We start from the raw sequence: 21,294 nt of genomic DNA on the forward strand, positions 1-21,294 counted from the left end.
ATTAAAAAAAAAAAAACAAGATGATATAAGCAACTGTATCTCACAGAGCATCTGAAATTCAAATCCTCTAAGACACTGAAGGAGGAACTTAGTAACATTTTTATCTTAAAAGCTTATGAGTCAAAGTAAAATCACTATTACTTTAAATATTACAAGTTCCATGGAAAAATTACTGAGAAAACTCAGACTGTGATAGACCCAGTCTTTATAAATAGAAATCTGCTTAAGTGCCATGCAAAATGCCTGCATTTCATCATTATCTAGGGTTGTACCTATGACTTTCTTTGAAGAACAGGATAGCTTTTTTTTTAAAATAAAGGCATAGATATATAAAAAGATGTGTATTAACATATCTTTCATTTCATTTGATCTTTAGGATTTAGTCACAAAGGAAAGTTGAGGCAGAGAAGGATACTTTTTTTTTCTCTCCTGCTTTTGAGAAATTCTCTAAATCTATAATTTTTTTAGCTCCCTATGGACATTTTTTAAAATGGGATTATCCTTTGAGTTTAAATCATTTATAATATGGTTGGAAATGGGCAAAACTCTTAGAATATTAAAGGCTTAGCTGCATTATTTGAAAAATGAAAGAGATGACAATGTACAAATAATGGGTTCATAATAAATATCCTTAAGTCCTATCATTTTCAGTCAAGAAGATGAAAGAATTAGACAAGAAAAGGCTCAAGAGTCTCTAAAAATTGGAGAAATTCTATCCAAAATAAAAGTAGAGGTCCCTTAAATAGCTAGTAGCTAGCAAGAGGAAAAGTCAGAATGAAGGGAGGTCTTTCTCATCATCAGAACACTTATTTAAAAAAAAAAAAAAAACAGATTCAAATAAGGATATGATACTTGGAGAATAAGCTAGAAAGGGCTTGGTGTGGTGGCACATGCCTGAAATCCCATCGGTTCAGAAAGCTGAGGCAGGAGGATTACAAGTTCAAAGCCAGCCCCAGCAATTAGCTAGGCCCTAAGCACCTTAACGTGACCCTGTCTCAAAAAAATCAAAAGTGGGGCTGGGGTTGTGGCTCAGTGGTAGAGCTCTTGCCTAGCACTGGGTTCATTCCTCAGCACCACATAAAAACAAATAAAAGCAAAGGTATCATGTCCATCTACACGTAAAAAAAAAAAATAAAAACAATCAAAAGTGGATGGGAATGTGGCTTAGTGGTTTAAGCACCGCTGGTACTGAAAAAAAAAAAAAAAAAAAAAAGCTGGAAAGGTGGGTAGACCAAATTCTTCCCAGATTGAAGAGTCAACTAGTAGGCTTAGGGAATTCATGGGACAGGAAGAGTGCAGTTTTAAGTTCTACCTTGGAATTTTCCAATGGGAAAATATTAGACAACTGAACTCTATCAAAGCCAAGAGACAAGGATCTAAAGAGATTTCCACAAAACTTGCCAATGGTTAAGTAATGAAAGAAGATAAAAGCTAAAAAGTAAGGTGCCGTTACTTCTAAGCCTTTATACTTCAGAAAAGAAACTTGATTCTCCTTATAAAACAATATTAAAAAACTATTGTTTCCTGAAAGCATTATTTTCCCCACAAGAGATGTGTATTATCTTCACTATCCCACGAAGAAGGAAATATAGAAGAAAAAATCTAGGATCATCCAAATATTCTCTGATGAACAACCACCAGTAAGTAAAAGGGCTGAAGTGAGGAGAAGTAGGAGGGGAAGGGAAGGACTTCAGTCTACTCTCAAGTACAGAGAGACTGCTTCTCATACCCTCTGACTTCCAAAGGGAAGATGTATACCAAGGAGATGTTTATGACCCATATCACCTTTATCAAAATATTAATGACAGTTAGTCTACAGGTATACAGCTTTACAGAAATGAAAAACTGAGGTTAAATACTAGCTTCACTAAGAAAATCACCCTAAAATATCATTAAATAATCAAATTTTGGCTTCTCTTAACTAAAAAAATACATTATCAAATGAGGAAAATGGAAAATCAATAGATGGAGATTTGGAATGTTTACACATTTAAAATTTAAGTCAGATGTAAACATAATCACTCACCAGTGAGAACTTAAATAACTATTCAGTCTGTTACTGTGTATTTTTAGTTAACTATAATCAAGCTTGGCATTATATTGATACTATTTTATTTTATTTTTAGTACCTGGGATTGAACCCAGGGGTACTTAACCACTGAGCCACATCTCCATTTTATATTTTATTTAGAGACAGGGTTCTCATACCGAGTTGCTAAAGGCCTTGTTAAGTTGCTGGGGCTGATTTTGAACTTGAGTTCCTTTTGCCTCAGCCTCCTGAGCCACGGGATCACAGGCATGGGAAAACAGGCCTGGCGGTTGATACTATTTTAAGAATCATGATTAAAAAAATCCAATCATGATTAAGATTGGAAATCTGTTATCTAGTTATCTGTTCACTAGTTGAAATTTATGCAAGCTATATTTGCAGATCCTGACAGGGCAGAAAGTGGGTGACATCAAGATAATCATAGAACTAGTATATGGAAAACTAAAGGATTATGTTACATGGAAAGGGAAAGTAAAAACAATGACAATGTGAAATAAAACAAATAATCTTGAATAGCATTTGATTTCTGAAAGGATCCAGAGGAATGCAGAAAATACAAAATTTATGCACTCTATAAAAGCAGAGAGACAAGAAACAGTAGGTCCAACAAACAGCAGCCTCTGCTGTTTGGTAAGCAGAGTGGTATTCAACATGGAAGGATGGAAGCTTAAACTATATTTTTAGGGAGGTACAAACTGGGATGGAAGTACTGAGTGAAGTTGAAAGAAACAGCACCAGGGCTGAGATTGTGACACAGTGGTGGAGTGCTTGCCTAGCATGCTGTGAGACACTGGATTTGATCCTCAGTACCACATACTGAACTAAATAAAATAAAGTTATTATTTTAAAAATCCACTTTAAAAAAAAAGAAAGAAACAGTACCAATATGAACATTATCACTTTTTGGGTAAAAAATTTCCTTTTGCTCTTTTCAAGTCTTCAGGGATTTCAGAATAAATTTTTGTCAAAGCATAAGTCCAGGGGATAACGATTTACTATAACAATAGAGCACATTGAAGCATGATATCAAAGTTGAATTTGGATGCTCTCTTCTTTGACTCTGTATTTTAATACTACATAGGCAGAATTTCTGGGAAAAATACAAACAAGTTTTGTGTGTGACCCCATTCTTTATTTTATAGTTGAAGCATAAATCCAGGCAATACACTCCTACAGATGGGAGTTATTTTGTATAAGTTTGTTCAAAAATTTTGTTCTGTCATTGTTGGTAGAAATTTATAAAACTGTTATAAATTAAATCATACCTCTTTCCAAGCCATCCTTCTGAAATAAACTGACAAGATCCTTTTCTATTTCAATTGCATTAGATATTTTTGAAAAACAGGTTGCAAAGAAAGTCATTACCTTGTGATTTTAGTACATGTACTAATAGTTGTATTATTCATTTCACTTAAAAACAGTGAATTTCAGATAATTTCTTCAGACTAGCTTTTCAATGTGGGTATTAATAAAAGCTTACTTTTCAAAATTATTGATTGATGAAATACTAAAAAAATAGAAAAATACAATGGGCTTCACTTAGTGTGAGAATTTTTATCCTCTTAATTCATCTGTTTATAGAAGTAATGTGTTTGGGCTATCATATGAGGCCATAAAAAAGGATGAATAGCTGAGTACACATCAGTAATTCCAATGAGGCAGGAGGATTGCAATTTCAAGGCCAGCAACTTAGCAACTTAGTAAGACCCTAGTAACTTAGTGAGATCCTGTCTCAAAATAAAAAAATAAATAAAAATGACTGGGGACTTAGTTCAGTGTTTAAGTATCCTGGGTTTAATACCAAGTACAAAAAATAATATAATATAAAAAGGATGTAAGGATGTATATCATCTATACATTTAGATTGTCAATAAAGTCAAAAGTTTTTGTTAATATCTCAAAATAAAGTTAAATTCTAAGAAAATGTACATGTATGAATAATATATGGGTGTGTACATATAAAATGTGTATGTGTACACATAAAATCTATGCACATGTATATGATGTTTATGTGTGTGCATATATTCCATATAACTGTGGAAGAAACACACTTAGTTATCAATTATTATCAAAATTCCTTGCCCAATAACACATTATTATTTTTTATTAACAGCTCAGGATTTGTTTAGCATCATGTTTAACACTTTGAAAATCAAAACATTAACTTCTTTGTTCTTAAGGATAGTGCTATTAAAAGAAGATCTCTAACATCAGTGTTTAATAATATTTTTACTTACAGAACAAAAACTTTCAAAGTTTCATTATGGGACTTATTAGTCTATTTACATTTCTAAAACTGAGGATAATTAATGTACATGAGATTCTTTTATGCTAGTACACATTTGTAGGGTCTTACTGTTTGTTCTCATGAAACCATTTGATTGGCAAACATATTCATTATGGTTTCAAAAGAAAACACTATTTGACTCACTGGGAAAAACTTTAGGTTCTACATCCTGTTATTTCTGCTGCTGCTGAGCAGGGAATACATTTAGGGTTGGAATAGGACAGTGAAAGGTTAATTTATTAGGGCAATGCCAATATTTAGTGTTTTCCCTTTCTTTTCTAAAATTAGGAAGTCAGTGAAAGAACTGCAAATGAAAATAAAAAGGGAACTTTCTTGTAGTACTACAGAAATTTTAGTAATTAAAAATACTTATATTTGTTCTGTGTCTTTTCAACAATGATCCCCCCATTTCCAATTTTATAATGTGAATTGGCTTTAGAGTCAGAATCTAAAGTTTTCCTTTGGTGCAAGAAATAATTTGTATTTTATGAAAACATTTAATTGTCCTTTTAAAAAAATAATCATATAGATAATTGAATATATTGGTAAAAAATAAGAAGGTTAGAAGATTAAAGCATTCTAAGAACACTAATATAGTGGACTGTCAGTCAATGTTAGAGGTAGCCCTTCTTTTATCAAAATTCTATGACATGAATCTATATTGTATAAAATCTGGTACCAAATGGATGATGTTATAGGAGGGTTATGGTATTCTCTTAAATCTTAAAGAAAAATTTAATAAAGTTAAATTAAGCACATGAAAAGCCAAGAATATTGACCATATTGATGGTATTTCTAATATTTAGAAGATGTTATAATAAAAGAAGTCTAAATACTATTTAAATTCTGAAAACCATATTGGAAGCAAAGATAAATAAGTAGCAGTAACAAATCAATAAAAAATTAGATGAAAGCATATTAAATGACAAAATAGTAATGTAATAAAACTAAATCATAAAGGCTAAATAATATACTATGTTCTAAAGTTATAAAAGTATTAAAACTATTATAATTAGAAATGATTCTTATCCTAAATATTAAAATAAATATAAAAGGATATTGAATATAATATCAAAAGTCTGAGAAGAAAAATAACACAAAGCAGAGAAAATGAAAGACACCTTGCTATTCCCAATGTGGTTATTATTTATGGAATGGGTAAAACATGTAGAAAATGTCACTACAGTTAGATTAACACATAAAAACATGCCACATCTACCTAAATAATTTTGTAAAACAGTTGAAAAAGCAAATTTCATCAAAGTTAGACAGCTTATAGTGGAATAAAAAAGTATTGTGAGGTATTAACTAACCCTAAGTTTCACATCGGGCAGCTTCTAGCCGGTTCCTTGAAGCTGGATCTTGGTCACACAAGGATCATTGGACAAGAAATCAGTTGAGCTGGACTAGAGCTGCCCAATTTGTCCTAATAATGAATGCTCCACACTGTCTGTTAAGTAAAGAGAAAATACAGATCAGAAAGACTGAACAGAAAAAAAGGAGTATGTTAGAGTAGATGAATGTAGAACATCAATCAACATTTACTAAATACTCATAAAACATGTGGTACTAATTAAATTCGAATGCCATTAGGAGAAGTCCAGAGCTCTGGAAAGTCTTGCTCTCTGCTTTCTAAGAGCTTACAATCTGTATTAGGGAATTTCTAGTCTAGTGTCACAGTATAATTAGTACTTAAAATGAGGAACAGGTCAGCATGGATTACAAGTGTGTTATAACATTTCCTTCTATCAGGTGGGTTTAAAAAATTTGTTTTTTAAAAGAGGAGTAGTGCTTGGCAGGCCATTTAGAAAGTTGTCCATAAGAACCCACAAAAGTACTCTTCATGATGGCAATGGCTGGACAGGCATCATAGGTAGTCATGCTGTATAGTCTAGAGTAATTCCATATACCTGGGTCATCTGGGATTTTTGTTTGTGTGTGAAGACTCCTTGGGTGCCTGCTAGGACATACAGCCTAGGCAAGTCTTCAGATGGCTGCAGCTTCAAGCTGACAATGAACTGCAACCACAAGTGAGACCCCGAGTGAGATACACCCGATTGAGTGCAGAATTATTGAGACAATTATAAATTGTGGTAATAAAGCTATTTAAAAAAGTCATATGGATCAAAGAAACAACCCAGTTGCTACTACATTTTTGGCACTCTGGACTTTGGTTAGTTCATTATTTAGGAGATCAAGCTTTCCTAAAACAGTTTTCCATATTTGTTGCAATATCTTCAAAGCAGTGCTAAGAGAACTTTTTATGTTTGTGGGAATATTCTATTATCTACACAGCTACATACAGTAGCCCTCAGTCACATAGTCACATGGAGGTACACTTGAAGCGTGGCTAGTTGCAATTAAGAAACTAAATTTTAAATTTAATTTAATTTCTAATAATTTAAGATTGAAATTAAATAGTTACATGTAGCTAGTGATGATAGGATCAAACTTGTCTGCTTGTTAATGTATTGAGTGGCCTGGCTTTCCCAGCCTGTTCAAAACTGTCCAATCCCACTTAATATTATTCACTTCTGTATTTACTATCACTGACTAGAACGCTGGCAAGCAGTGTGAAATATTTATTGAAATTAGGTGAAAATATTTGTTGCATTAATGAAATCTACTGTGATAATATACTGCTATTCATGCCTAATCAGTTACTCATAGCTTGTTGGCTGTAACTCAGTATACTCTAGTTCTCTCAGGAGAAGGAAGTTAAGTCAAACTGTTTTATGTATTTATTACTTGGTTAAAGTCTTAAGATAGGGACCACTGTTAGCTTAATTATATACATACACAGTAATTTAGGTTAATGACTATTAGAAAACTATAGTACACTATTTAATGTTAAGTAATTTGTAAGGATGTGGATAGGTGAATAGAGTGATAAGAGGGAAAATAATAATTTTAGATTAAAAAATTGAGCTGAAATTTTATGCATGATTAAAAGCATGGAAACTGAAAATGGAGAAGTTTTTAAGAAATATATAATAATCCCACTGGAAAGGGATTTGGCAGAGAAGAGAAAAATTAAATCTATTATTCTTAGCAAGTTACTGAGCTGAAAAAAAGGGAAAGGGTATAAAATAGACCATGTCGGTAATAAAATAGTATAAAACAGTATAAAATAGACCAAGAGGTCAGAAAAATCACTGGTATTGTTTTGATGTTAGAGGAGAAGTTTGATGGGCAAACTAACAGATAAATAGTGAGGATTCTGAAGATAAGGTGTGCAAGATGATTGTGAATTCATGATTTTCAGTTTGAGGAGGCTGCAACCGTCAACCAGGTGGTAATGTTTTAGGGGTAAGTAAGGGTTAAGTAAGCAAGCAAACTTTGGCATCAAATTCAAACACTATTAAAATATAAGTGAAAACTGGAAAACAAAGAATAGTGCTATAATTAGTGGTGGATAAAAGAGGAAGAGATATATTTCTGTTTTAGTAACACTAAAAGATCAAACTGAATGCAAAGAAGATGAACCACATGTTAGTATTAATAAAATTTGAGGACAGGCTAACTGGCAAATTGAAGAAAAGAGAATCTAAGAGGACAGAGAACTACCACAAGCCCCAAAGGACTTGGCTAATAAGAAATCATCAAACTTGGCAATTTAACTTAGAGGGTACAGAAATCCCAACTTATCTGCAGTTTGTTTCCATGTTTTCAATTATATTCAATTTACAGCAGCTGAAAATATTACATGGAAAATTCCAGAAATAAACGATTTACAAATTTTAAATTGTATTTTTCTGACTGGGATTTTGAAGTCTTGCATTGTCTTGCTCCATTATGCCCAGGACGTAAATCATGCCTTCATGTACACATTCACACCGTATATGCTACCTGCCTAGTCATTTAGTAGCTTTGTTGGTTATCAGATCAACAATCACAGCGTATGCAAACAGGGTTTGGTACTATCAGAGATTTCAGGTATCCACTGGGGAGGTCTTGGAATATATCCCCTGTGGATAACCAGGGGGACTACTGTGGTGTAAATGGTTTGCAATGTGGAAGAAATAATAATTCAAGTGGAATGAAAAAAAAATCCTTCCCTATACTCTTTCCCCATGCCTTTTCAAAATGGGTAAATTTAAGATATTTTTAATGAAGTGTGGAATACAAAATTCTACTGCTTGTTCTCATCATGTGTTCTGAAGGTGGGGAAAGATGTGATCCAAAAAATGTTTAGAAAACTATTCTATAAGGGATTTTGGTCTGGTCAACTGAATCTTATGTTTTGAAAGGCAAGATATCTATCCAAGTTGTCTTGTATTCTAAGGGGAAAGCAAAAATGAGAAAACAGTTTAATTAGAGGAATGAGAGAATGAGAATGCAAGGGAAGTACTCAAACAGAATGGAAACACATAATTGAAAATAATGTTACACACATATATAAAAACAAGATGTTAGACAATCAGATTTCCCCATAAAAGAAGTGTAAAATTTATATAGAATACTATCAAGTATTACTTACATTACACAGTAATTAATAAATATCTCAAATTATTTTTATCTACCCTATCCCACCCCAAATGGTTATTTTTTTTTTAGTAAGAACTTACGGAAAATATAAGCATTAGAACAGTCCTGAAGTTTAGTACCAAATAGTCTATATTAAACTAAAAAATATACTAAAAATAATTTAAAAGAAATATAACTAAAGCATTTATACTATATTTCATATTATACTTTAAGAGGGTACATTAATCAGACAATGGATTAACTCAAAGGTAATCAAACTATGGTCTGCAGGCCAAATCTGGCCCATTGCTTGTTTTATAAATGAAGGTTTGCTAAAACACAACTATACTCATTGTTTACATTTTGTATGCTGTTATTATACTATAATAGCAGACTTGAGCAGTTTTGATAGAGACCACGTGGTTCCCAAAGCTTAGCTTGGGCTCTTTTGTTGACTCTGGTTTAACTTTTTCAGGCTGCATAGAAAATTTTAGGCTGAGAACTTGTGAAATTGTATGGAAAAAAAAAAAAAAAACTTAGTAAGGTGCCTTAAATGTGCAGGGTGATTATATTCCTGCTGTGGAGTGAACGTCTGTGCCCTCAAAATTCACATTGAACCTGAATCCCCAATGTTATGATATCTGAAGGTGGGACCTCTGGGAGGTAATTAGGTCATGAGAGTGGAGCCCTCAGAAATGGGATTAGTACCCTTCAAAGAATAAACAAGGAAGAGCTTGCTTCCTCTGCCTTGCGCAATGTATAATGAAAAGACAGACATATACAAACTGTAAAGTTAGTCCTCACCAGATACTTGACCTGCCGCAACCTTGAAGTTGGATTTCCCAACCTCAAAAACTGAGAAATAAATGCTTGTTACTTAAGCTCCCCAGGCCATGTATTGCCTAGTTGTTATAGCAGCCTGAACTAAGATACCTTTAAATTGAGAAGGAATCACCAAAGTTAAATATATTGGATTCTCCTCCTTAATTAAATGAAAATCAAAATTAGAAATTAGGTTTAACAGAAATTGGTATAAATGAAGAAGCTGCTCATACTAGTGCTTTTGAAACTACAAAGAACAGAATTAATTAGATATGTTTATATATAAAAAATATTTGTTGCTATGTTTAGTTATTCTGTTTTACTGTCAAAAGTTGAAAGTCTTAAGTCATTACAAAACCACCAAGAATTTTCATGTAATATTACAAGTTAAAATTTATTTTTTTAAATGTTTTTGTTAGTGCATTATAGTTATACATAATATTGGGATTTTATTTTGATGTAATTGTACATGTGTGGAATATAATTTCCTTCACTTCAGTCTCTAGTACCCTCACCTTTCCTCCCCTCCTCCCTCCCTCCATTCTCCTTACTAGTCTTCCTTTTATTCAAATTTTTTAAAAAAATTGATGCTTTATTATGTATACATAAAGGTGAGATTCACTTGGTATATTCATATATGAACACAGCATAATTTGGTCAATTTCATTCCATTGTTCCTCTCTTTTCCCATCCCTCCTCCTTTCCCCTCTATCCCCTTTCTCTACTTCACTCAGCTCCCTTCTATTTTTATGGGATCCCTGCCTGCCCACCATCCCCTTATTTTGGTTTAGCGCTGGCATATGAGACAAAATATCTGACCCTTGACTTTCTGGATCTGGTTTATTTTACTTAGCATGATGTTTTCTGGTTCTGTCCATTTACCAGAAAATGCCGTAATTTCACTCTTCTTTACAGCTCTATAGTGTGTATGTATATGTGTGTGTATGTGTATTTATGTGTGTGTGTGTGTGTGTGCATGTGTGTATTACTTTCTTTATCCATTCATCTGTTAAGAGGTACCTGGGCTGGTTCCACAACTTCAGTATTGTGAATTGTGCTGCTATAAATATTGATGTGCTTGTATTCCTATAATATGTTGATCGTAATTCTTTTTATTTTGTACATTCAGAATTTTTATTTCAAAACAAAGAACCACAATAACATTAATAGAAAATTCATATGGAAATATTCACAACCTGGTCACTGAAAAGTGGGAAAAGTTCTACCCTGCGTAACTGCCAACTCATAGAGGAGTCAGAAGAAGTCTGAGAAGTCCCCTTTTCCAACAAAGGGCTACTCCATAGTTATGTGAGTTTGCATCCAAAGGTTCAATGACCAGAGGGACTGATGAGAACTGGGGAATAAAATACTGTTATATGCAAGGGTTTGGCTAAAGGATCTGACATGCAAGCACCAAAGTGGGACAAGGGGGGGATCAGGCAACGTATGAAAAAGGGAAGAGAGGGTGTGTCCTCAGGGTCAGTCTCCACTTAGAAATGCACTGGGGAATTAGGAGATGGTTGTGGAGGTGTCCAGGACCTGTATGGGGCAGGAGTAAATCTCACCATGTATAACCCTCTGAAACACTCCAGTTAGAATCAAGTCCTCCTTTGTTTCTCTTAAAACAATGCCTCCTTCTCCCCATATCCAATGTCCCCAAGAGTCAAATGCCCTGATCTTACACTCTTTCCTATTCCCATTGTCCCTTCCATGTGTAGTGAGGTTGAGCCCTACATCCTCAATCTCAAGATGTAGAAGTTCTCCCCAACTCCAATAGGGAAAGGTAGCCAGATGAACCTGAATCTAAAGTTCCACCCAGCTGAGGCAGTGTTACCTATATACATAGGGATGAGTTTTAATACAATGTATTCAAAGAAGGCTATAGGAACAAACAATAAACTACTTTTAACCAGAGCAAAGTGACAGTGCACATACATTCATATTCTCAAGTGTGGGCTACACTGTACATTTACTCATACTATTTCAAATGTGTCTATCAGAAAGATTCAAGTCCCCTAAGGGTACCTGATATAGTATCAGGGTAACATGGTAATAAGGGTAATTTGACATGTAACAGACACAGATAGGCATGCCATGACCTTAGAGCAACAACATACTGAAACTAGATAAGCATTGTTTAAAAAAAAACAAAAAACCTTTCCCAGAGCTGAGTTTACAAATTCCAAGTTAGCTATAAACATTTTCCTTTGAATCCCTTTAAAAAAAAGTTAAAACATATAAAATCTTAACAAAATGGAGAAATACTGAACATCTAGCAGGAACCAATTTTTTTAGGTTTTTCATTTGGAGGGCTCTGCCACCAGATAGGTAATGGAGTTACTTAAAACATGAGTCCACTATCAGGAGAAGGAGTTGTTTAGATTAAGAAAGTGGTTGGGAAGGGAAGAAAGCTTTCTGCAAATACCCCTCCCTTCTCTGGACTCCATCCAAAATTAAAATGCATCAACTGCCATTAACTATAACATCCATCTTAGTAACCATTAGATTTCAAGTAATACTATAAACTACAATCTTAAAGAAAAGTCCCAAAGGAAACCAGTAGCTTTTTTTATACAGGCACATGACTCTTCTGAGAAATTAAACTAAGTTTCCATCTGAAACACATTGTCATTAGACAACATGCAGACTTCAGGCACCATATCACATACCCTCCACCAACAAACATTTCTTCCTCCATTCTTCCTTCTTGTACCTTATCCTCTCTAATAGCAAATCTTCTTTGCTCTGTAACCTCTCTTTAAACAGCTCCCTCTAACCTTTATTTCCTTATGCTTTCATTATTTGGTAAAATTACTTTATACTTAAAAAATATTTATGCAATAAAACCAGAAGATAAATAAAACTCAAGTTACTTTTCTGGGCAGAGCTGTATGAAAATGAGGAAGGTGCTCTTGTTAAATTCCCCACAACCCTCCACACTCTATGTATATCTGCTTCCTGACAAGTCTGACGTTGGGGGAACTGCACCCCTATGTGCCCCAGTGAGGCAATTCTCAGAACCTAAGGGAAGAAGAGCTGGCAAAGTTGTCATATGCCAGCAGCCAATCCCTCCTGAAATGAAGGTAGTTTCACTTGGTCTCTCCTAAACAGGAGAGAATGTCCAAGAAATGAAGTATTTAAAAAGCATTGAAGATCTGACTAACCCCAGCACTGGGTTCATCTGAGTGTTCAGGAGTGTGTGGGATGAGTAGGGAATCAAGTAGCAGCATTCGGAAGCAGTCCTGGGTTCATCCTGATGAAGTTTCTCTCCCTATTCAGGTAGCGGTTGCTTTCTCTGTTGAGAGGGAGGTGGAAGGAGGTCTGACTAGACATTGGTGGTGTTCTCTTTAATAGGTGGGATGCTGTTCATCTCCACCACGGAGCCTTTCCCAGATCTATTGGACTTATTAACCTGCCCTTCAAAGGCCCGTGCAATATCCTCAAAAGTCCTGCCTCGAGTCTCAGGGACTTTGAAGAAGGTGAAGATCAGGAACATAATGAGGAAAGTGGCAAACACAAGAAAAACATAGGCTCCCAAATAGACTGCAGCTGAGGGAAAGAGCAGTCCAACTAAAAACATGGAGGTCCAGTTAGAACAACCAGCCACTGCCATGGCAGCTGGGCATGGTCCCTGTCCAAAGAGTTCAGCCACAATAAACCACAGAATGGGGCCTGGTCCAATCTCAAAGAAGGCCACATAGACCAAGATAGCTGTGATACAGACAAAGCTCATCGAATCATTTTCATCCTTCAATAACAAAGAAATAGTCATCATGATGGAACAGACAGCCATCCCTCCAAGGCCTATCATATGTAAAGTCCTTCTTCCTGTCCTTTCCACCAGAAACAGAGAAACTACAGTGAAAATAGTGTTAACCACATCTGCTCCAATGGTGGCATATATTGGCTCCTCAACACCTGCGTCCTTGAAGATTCCTGTTGAGTAATAGAACACAGCACTGATCCCAGAGAGCTGCTGCGAGAGCTGGAGCACGATGGAAATGAGGATGGGCTGTTGGTAGCTGGATGATCTAAAGAGCTGCAGCACAGAGACTTGCTTTTCTTGTGACATTCTAACACTCTCTTCTTTCATCTCCAGAATATCTTGGTTCACATCCTGTGTGCCCCACAACCGTTGGAGGATCCTCTTAGCATTCTCCTCTTCCTTTCTGTTAATGAGCAAGAATCTAGGACTTTCAGGGCAAAATGGAAGAGCTATACTTTGTAGGATAGCTGGAATGATTGTTAAGCCCAACAGCACAGGCCACCGTTCTTCAGAGCCCGGGATAAATTCCAGACCAAAGATCTGAGCCACCAGAATCCCAATGATGATCCCCAACTGGTTGAGAGTGTCAAAGGCACCCCACAGAGCATGGGTGACACTTCTCCAATGTACATGGGCACAAAACCTGTGCAGAGTCCGCAGAAAAGGCCAATAATCAGGCGACCCAGGATTAACATCTCAACTGACTCAGCAATCTTGCAGAACCCCATGAGGCAGCCACCAGCAATGGCCAACAGGTTGACAATAAGCATTGAATTGCGCCTGCCAATGCAGTTGACAAAGAGTCCAACTGAAAAGGAGCCCATCATACCACCAACAGAAAAGATGACCACAGACAAGGACCAAAGGCTTGTGAGCAATGTCGTACTGGGAAGGTCTTCTAACCTCTCTTCCAAAGTGTAGTTGAGAAAGCCTTTTATGATAGTCTCAGGAGCATTGATGACTCCAGTGTTGTAGCCAAACTGGAAAGAGCTGATTGTAGCCACAGAGATAGCAAAGATCAGAGATGGGGTCACCTTCTGTGTCCCCATGGTCCTAATTTAGTTTTCTTCAAATCCCAAAGAAAGATCTAGGGATGGAATTCCAGAGACACCTCTTCCAGCCAACAAAACCTTCAAAATGTCCTTCTCGGCAGCCAAGTTCTCTTCAGGTCTTCAGGAGCAATCGGCACTCACTCTCACCAATACAGCATCTCCTATAATTTGTATTCTTGATGATTGACATTATAACTGGATTGAGGTTAAATCTCAATGTAGTTTTGATTTGCATTTCTGATTCTAGGGCTGTTGAACTTTTTTTCATATATTTGATGGTTGCTTGTATTTTTCTTTTGATACTTGTCTGTTTAAATATTTTGCCCATCTATTGGGATTATTTTAGTTTATTTTAAACTGATACATAAAAACTTAAAAAGTATATACATATTAATAAGGTACCATGAAATGTTTCAATACATGTATATATTGTGTTAAGCATACTTACCTCCTCAAACATTTATAATTTCTTTTCTTTATTTTTTTCTTTTTGTACCAGGGATTGAACCCAGGGGCACTTAATCACTGAGCCACACCTCTAGTCCTTTTTATATTTTATTGGATACAGGGTCTTGCTAAGTTGTTTAGGGCCTGGTTAAGTTGCTGAGGCTGGCTTTTGAACTTGGTGATCCTCCTGTGTCAGCCTTGTCAGCCTTCTGAGCCACTGGGATTACAGGCGTGTGCCACTGCATGTGGCCCTCAAACGTGTAATTTCTTTATGGTGAAAACTTTCAAACTTCTTTGATCTTTTTGAAATGTATATTACATTATGGGTATTTACAATCACTGTACTGTGCAATAGCACAGAAGAACTTCTCACTTCTATCTAACTGTACCTTGGTCCCCATCAATCGGCATTTCCTCACCTTTCCCCCATCTCTACTCCCCGCTGGCCTCCATCATTATTCTCAATTTCTATGATATCAACTCTTTCAGATTTTACCTTTGAGTGAGATAATGAAATACTGGGCTTTCTGTGCCAGATTTATAATCTGCCATAATATAATGATCTCTAGTTCTACCCATGGAGTTGCAAATGATGGGATTTCATTCTTTTTAAAAATGTAAGTTTTTATACTTTGAAGGATTTGACCTTATGACACTGAGACTATCCGTGCTTTTTACAGAAAGCTACATTTGTTAGAATGTTTGTTGTAGAACTCTATTTATTTAACGTGGTAAATTATGTTTGCCATATCAGATATTATTACTCATCAACTTGTTGCCTACATACACTTGTTTAATTTGAATTACCATAATCAGTACGGAAGACTACAAAGTTCTTTTAGAATTAGGAACATGTAGCTAAAGACATTTGTCCTTGTAAAAATTTGTTACCAATAAAATGAAGTGACTTTAACACAGAGGTTCTTAACTGTTTTATGTAGGTGTACAATGGGCCCTTTTGGCAGTTTCTTGTGGCCTATCAGAATTATTCTTAGAATAAAATTCTTAACTACATAAAATACATAAAAGATTATAAGGGAAACATGTTGTATTGTAATACACAGACTCTTGAAGTGTGTGTGTGCATATGTGTATCTTTGGATTAGATTAAAACTCAATGCAGAATCTTAGTATCTCTTTCCTTGAACTCAAAGATTAAATATAAGTGATTGGTCCAGTGATTATTATATAATACCATCAAGAATAAGGATGTCTCGCTCTTTGTTACAAAGATATTCAGGACAGTATATAGGTCCCTTCTTTCACATTCTATTATCTTTAACATTTCAAGTATCTAAAGTGATGTAATATTTGGCTTGAATATCTTAAGGCCAATTTAGACTTGATTTCAATATCTTAGTGAAAGCAAAGGCAATAAGATGCAACTCTATATATTTTCTTAAGAGTAGCAATTAAATTATGAACTTAATTAAAAATTTAATTCCCTAATTCTTTTAGAGAATCTGATTGAGCTGGGATATATAGGTAATGATTTCCAGTGGTCTGACTTATGATTTTTTAAGATGGTGGAAAAGTGGTATGCATTCACGAGAAACTGAATAGGCAGTCATCAGCAACAAGCCACAGATCACAGTAAGCCCTATAATAACAAGTGTATGACTGATACTCTACAGTGTACCATGTTGCTAAGCTCTGAGGTTTGGTAGGATAGGTATATTAAATACTTTTTTAGCTTTTATTTTTAAATATTTATTGGCACATAATAATTATACATAATAGTGGAATTTACTTTGAATATTTGTACATGCACATAACAAAATTTGGTCAATTCCATTCCTCAGTACTTCCCTTTGCCCTTCCCTCCTCTCCACATGTGATTCCCTTTTTCTACTTTGTTTCCCTGCTACTGTCATGAGATCCCCTTTCCCTTGTTTTTTCCCTAGTTTCCAAATATAAGAGAAAACATATGAATCTTGACTTTCTGAGTCTGGCTTATTTCACTTAACATGATGTTCTACAGTTCTATTCATTTTCCTGCAAACGATATTAATTTCATATTTTATGATTGCATAAAACTCCATTGTATGTATATATCACATTTTTGTCTTCTATTCTTCTATTGGTGGACACCTAGCCTGGTTCCTTAACTTGGCTATTGTGAAGTGCACTGTATAAACATTGGAATGCATGTATTGCTATAGCATGCTGACTTTTGTACTTTTGAATAAATACCAATGTATAGAATATCTGGGTCATATGGCGATCCCATTCCTAGTCTTTTGAGGACTCTCCATAGTGAGTTCCACAGTGGTTGTACTAATTTTCAGTCCTATCAACACTGTGTGGACATACCTTTTCCCTCCACATATTTATTATTTGTATTCCACTATTTATTTGTATTCTTGATGACTGCCCTTCTAATAACTGGAGTATAGTTTTGATTGCGTTTCCCTGATTGCTAAAAATGTTGAACACCTTTTCATGTGTTGTTTTGGTCATTTGCATTTCTTTTGAGAAGCATCTGCTTAGTTCACTTGATCATTTATTGATCGGGTTTTTTGCCGTTAAGTTCTTTGAGTTCTTTATACATTTTGGATATTAATCCTCTGTTGGAAGAGTAACTGGCATATCTTCTCCCATTCTGTAGAATCTTTCTTTGATTTACTCCTTTGATGTGCAGAAGCCTTTTAATTTGATGCCATCCCATTTATTAATTTTAGGACTCCTAATGAAGAAGTTGTTGCTTGTACCTATATGTTGAAGTGTTGACCCTATGTTTTATTCTAGCATTGCAAAGTTTCTGGTCTTACTTCCAGATCTTTGATCCATATAGAGTTGACTCTTCTGCAGGATAAGAGATAGGGATCTAATTTCATTCTTTTACATATGAATATTCAGTTTTCTCAGCACCATTTGTTAAAAAGTTCATCTTTTCTCTGATGTGTTTTTTGAGACCTCAAGGATTAGATATCTGTATATATGTGGATTTGTCTCTCTGTTATCTATTTCATTGATCCGTTTATTTTTATGTGAGTTCCATGCTATTTTTCTTACTATAGTTTTATGTTATAATTTAAAATTGGATATTGTGATTCCTCCAGCATTGCTCTTTTTGCTCACAACTGTTTAGGCTATTCTGGGTTTTTCATTCTTCTATAATAATTTTAGAACTATTTTTTTTAGACCTGTGAAGAATGTCATTGGTATTTTGATGGGAATTTCATTGAATCTGTAGAATATGTTACCAATATTAATTCTGCCTCTCCAAGAACATGGAGGTACTTTCCATCTTTTTTCAGTTTTCTATAATTTTATTTGTGGAGATCTTTCACCTTTTGGTTAGATTTATTTCTAGGCTATTTTAAATAGAATTGTTTTCCTGATTTCTTTCTCAGTAGATTCATTATTGGTGTGTAGAAAAGCTGTTGATTTTTGTATGTTAATTTTATACTCTGCTACTTTGCTGAATTTGTTTATCAATTCTGGAAATATTCTGGTGGAACTTTTGGGATTATCTAAGTGAAAGATCATATTTGCAAACAATAATAACTGACTTCTTTTCCTATTTGTATCTTTTCCTCTTTTGTCTAATTGCTCTGGCTAAAATTTCAAGAACAATATTGATAAGAGTGGTGAGAGTGGACATCCTTTTTCTTATTCCTGTTTTAGACAAAATGTTTTCAGTTCTTCCCCATTCAGTATGATGTTGGGCTTTGGGTTTGTCATGTTTAGTATTTATGATGTTGAGGTAAGTTCCTTCCACCCTTATTTTCCTCAGGGTTTTTATAATGAATGGGTGCTGAATTTTTGTTGTAGGCCTTTTCTGCATCTATTGAAATGATCATGTGATTTTTGTCCTTGGTTTTATTTATGTGATGAATTATGTTTATTGATTTGCATACAGAACCTACCTTGCATCCCTGGAATGAAACCATCTTGAATATGGTATGTAATTTTCTTAATGTGCTATTGAATACAATTTGCCATATTTTATTAAGGATTTTGGCATTTATGTTCATCAAGGATATTGTTCCTTACTTTCCTTCATGTGTCTTTATCTGATTTTAGTATCAGGGGGATGCTGATTTTATAAGAATAAATTTGGGAATGTTCTATTTTGTGGAATGAGTTTAGGAGTATTGGCATTAGTTCTTTTTTAAAGACATGGTGAAATTCAGCTGTGAATTCCTCTGGTCCTGAGTTTTTCTTTCTCAGAAGGCTTTTTATTACTGCTTTCATCTCATTGCTTGCTATTGGTCTGTTTAGGTTTTCTATAACTTCTTGGTTCAATTTTGGAAGATCATATGTCTAGAAATTTATCCATTTCTTCTGGATTTTCTAGTTTATTGAAATATACATTTTCAAAATATTCTCTAATGATTCTCTGTATTTCTGAAATGTCTGTGATGATACTTCCTTTTTTTCCCTCGAACTTTATTCTACTAGTTTTGGGAAAGATTTATCCTTGTTTTTCCAAAACCTAGAGATGCACTGTTAGGCTATTTATTTGGGAATCTTTGTGACTGTTCTATGTAGGCACTCATACTTAAAAACCTTCCTCTTCAAACTGCCTTCACTGTCAGAGATTCTATTATGCTGTGTTTCTATTCTCATTTTATTCCAAGATTTAAACATTTCTCCTCTCTGATGACCCATTCATCATTTAAATCATTTTCTGATCTCCATTGAGTTTATATAATTTCTATAGTTTTTCCTGCTGTTGATTTCTAATTTCATTCCATTATGACCTGAAAGATGCAAGGAATTATATCAACTTTTTTTGTGTTTACTAAGACTTACTTTGTGGCTTAAAATATGATCTATTTTGGAGAAAGTTCCATATATTCAACTCTTGCTGTATGAAACATTCTGAAGATGTCTGTGAAGTTCATTTGATCTATAGTATAAGTCTGCAGTATCTTTGCTGATATTTATGTATGGATGGTCTATCTACTGATGAAAGAGGTGTACTGAAATCATCCAGTATTACTGTACTGTACTGTGATCTATCTCAGTCTATATGCCTAGTGCTTTTCACATAATTAGATACACCAACATTTGGGGCATAAATATTTACTGTTCTGTTGAATTTCTCCCTTTACCAGTATGTAGTGGCCTTCTTTGTCTCTTCTAATTTTGGCTTGAAGTCTGCTTTATTGGATATGAGAGTAGCTACTCCTGCTTGCTTTCAAGTTGCATTTGCATGGAATATCATTTTCCATCTGTTCACATTCAGTCTGTGGCTGTCTGTGCCTATGAAGTCTGTTTCTTGAAGGCAACATATAATTAAATGTTTTCTTAATTCAATCTGCCTGTATGTCTTTTTAATTTATTTTTTATTAGTTCTGTATAGTTATATATGACAGTAGAATGTATGCTGACATATTATACATACATGGATTATAGCTTTTCATTCTTTCAGTTTTAAATGATGTGGAGTTAAACTGGTTGTGTATTCATATATGAACGAAGGAAAGTAATGTCTGATTCATTCTACTGTCTTACCTATTCCCATCCCCATCCCCTTCTCTCATTCCCCTTTATCTACTTGAAAGTACTTGCTTGTCTGTCTTTTAATTGGAGAACTGAGATACATTTAGTGTTGTTATAGAAATGTTATAGAAACTTCCTGCTGTTTTTATTTATTTCTAATATTTGATTCAGCCCAAATTCTCATTTGCTTATCTGCTCTTCTAATGAGATTTATTCTTTTTCAAGCTCCCTTGATTGTTTTTGTTTTATCTCTCTAGGATTTAAGTATCTTTTGAAAGGCTGGCTTAGTAGTCATAAATTATTTCAGTTTATGCTTTTCTTGGAAAGTTTTTATTTCTACTTCAATCTTGAAGGATAGCTTTGCTGGAAATACTTTTCTTTTTGGTACTGGTACTAGTGATTGAACCCAGAGGTTTTATGACTATGCCACATTCCCAGCCCTTTTTACTTTTTATTTTGAGACAGGGCCTCACTAAGTTGCTTAGGGCCTCACAAAGTTGTTGAGGCTGATCTTGAACTTGCAATCTGCCTGTCTCAGCCTCCCAAATTGCTCAAATTACAGGCATGTACCAATGTGTAGGGCCAGTTATTTTCCTTTAGGGTTTGTAATACATAGTTTCAAGTCATCCTAGTCTTTGGGATTTCTGCTGAGAAATCTGTAGTTATTCTGATTGTTTTTCATCTAGGTGACCTGGTATTTTTCTCTTGTAGTTTTTAAAATTTTTCCTTTTTCTGGGGTTTTGGCATTTTAATTATAATATGTCATGAAGAAGTTCTTTTCTTATCTATTGGGGTTCTGAATACCTCCAGTATCTGAATGTCCATATCATTCCCAAATTTTGGAATTTTTTCTGCTAATATTTAACTTATTAGGCTGTCAATACCATTAGCCTATATCTTTGCTTCTTAATACTTGTCTTAAGTTAGTTCTCTTAATTTTGTTCAAGAG

At 34.6% G+C, this 21,294-nt stretch overlaps 1 protein-coding gene and 1 pseudogene across 2 annotated transcripts in view; both read right to left on the reverse strand.

The window, feature by feature from the left end:
• Nucleotides 1-5,510: 5,510 nt before the first annotated feature.
• BOLL (boule homolog, RNA binding protein) overlaps nucleotides 5,511-21,294 on the reverse strand; it is a 53,924-nt gene continuing 38,140 nt past the window's right edge. Inside the window, 2 exon segments of the mRNA XM_079132596.1 lie at nucleotides 5,511-5,787; nucleotides 6,248-6,355. Of these exon segments, the coding sequence (XP_078988722.1) occupies nucleotides 5,764-5,787; nucleotides 6,248-6,355 (132 nt within the window). The 3' untranslated portion in view covers nucleotides 5,511-5,763.
• LOC306656267 (solute carrier family 2, facilitated glucose transporter member 3-like) lies at nucleotides 10,742-14,597 on the reverse strand (annotated as a pseudogene). The gene is made up of 2 exons (XR_013766616.1): nucleotides 14,296-14,597; nucleotides 10,742-14,172 (listed from the first exon to the last, which is right to left on the reverse strand). The product of XR_013766616.1 is annotated as a solute carrier family 2, facilitated glucose transporter member 3-like (transcript).

The sequence above is a fragment of the Sciurus vulgaris genome (genome assembly GCF_902686455.1).
Source record: "Sciurus vulgaris genome assembly, chromosome: 3".
NCBI lineage: Eukaryota > Metazoa > Chordata > Mammalia > Rodentia > Sciuridae > Sciurus > Sciurus vulgaris.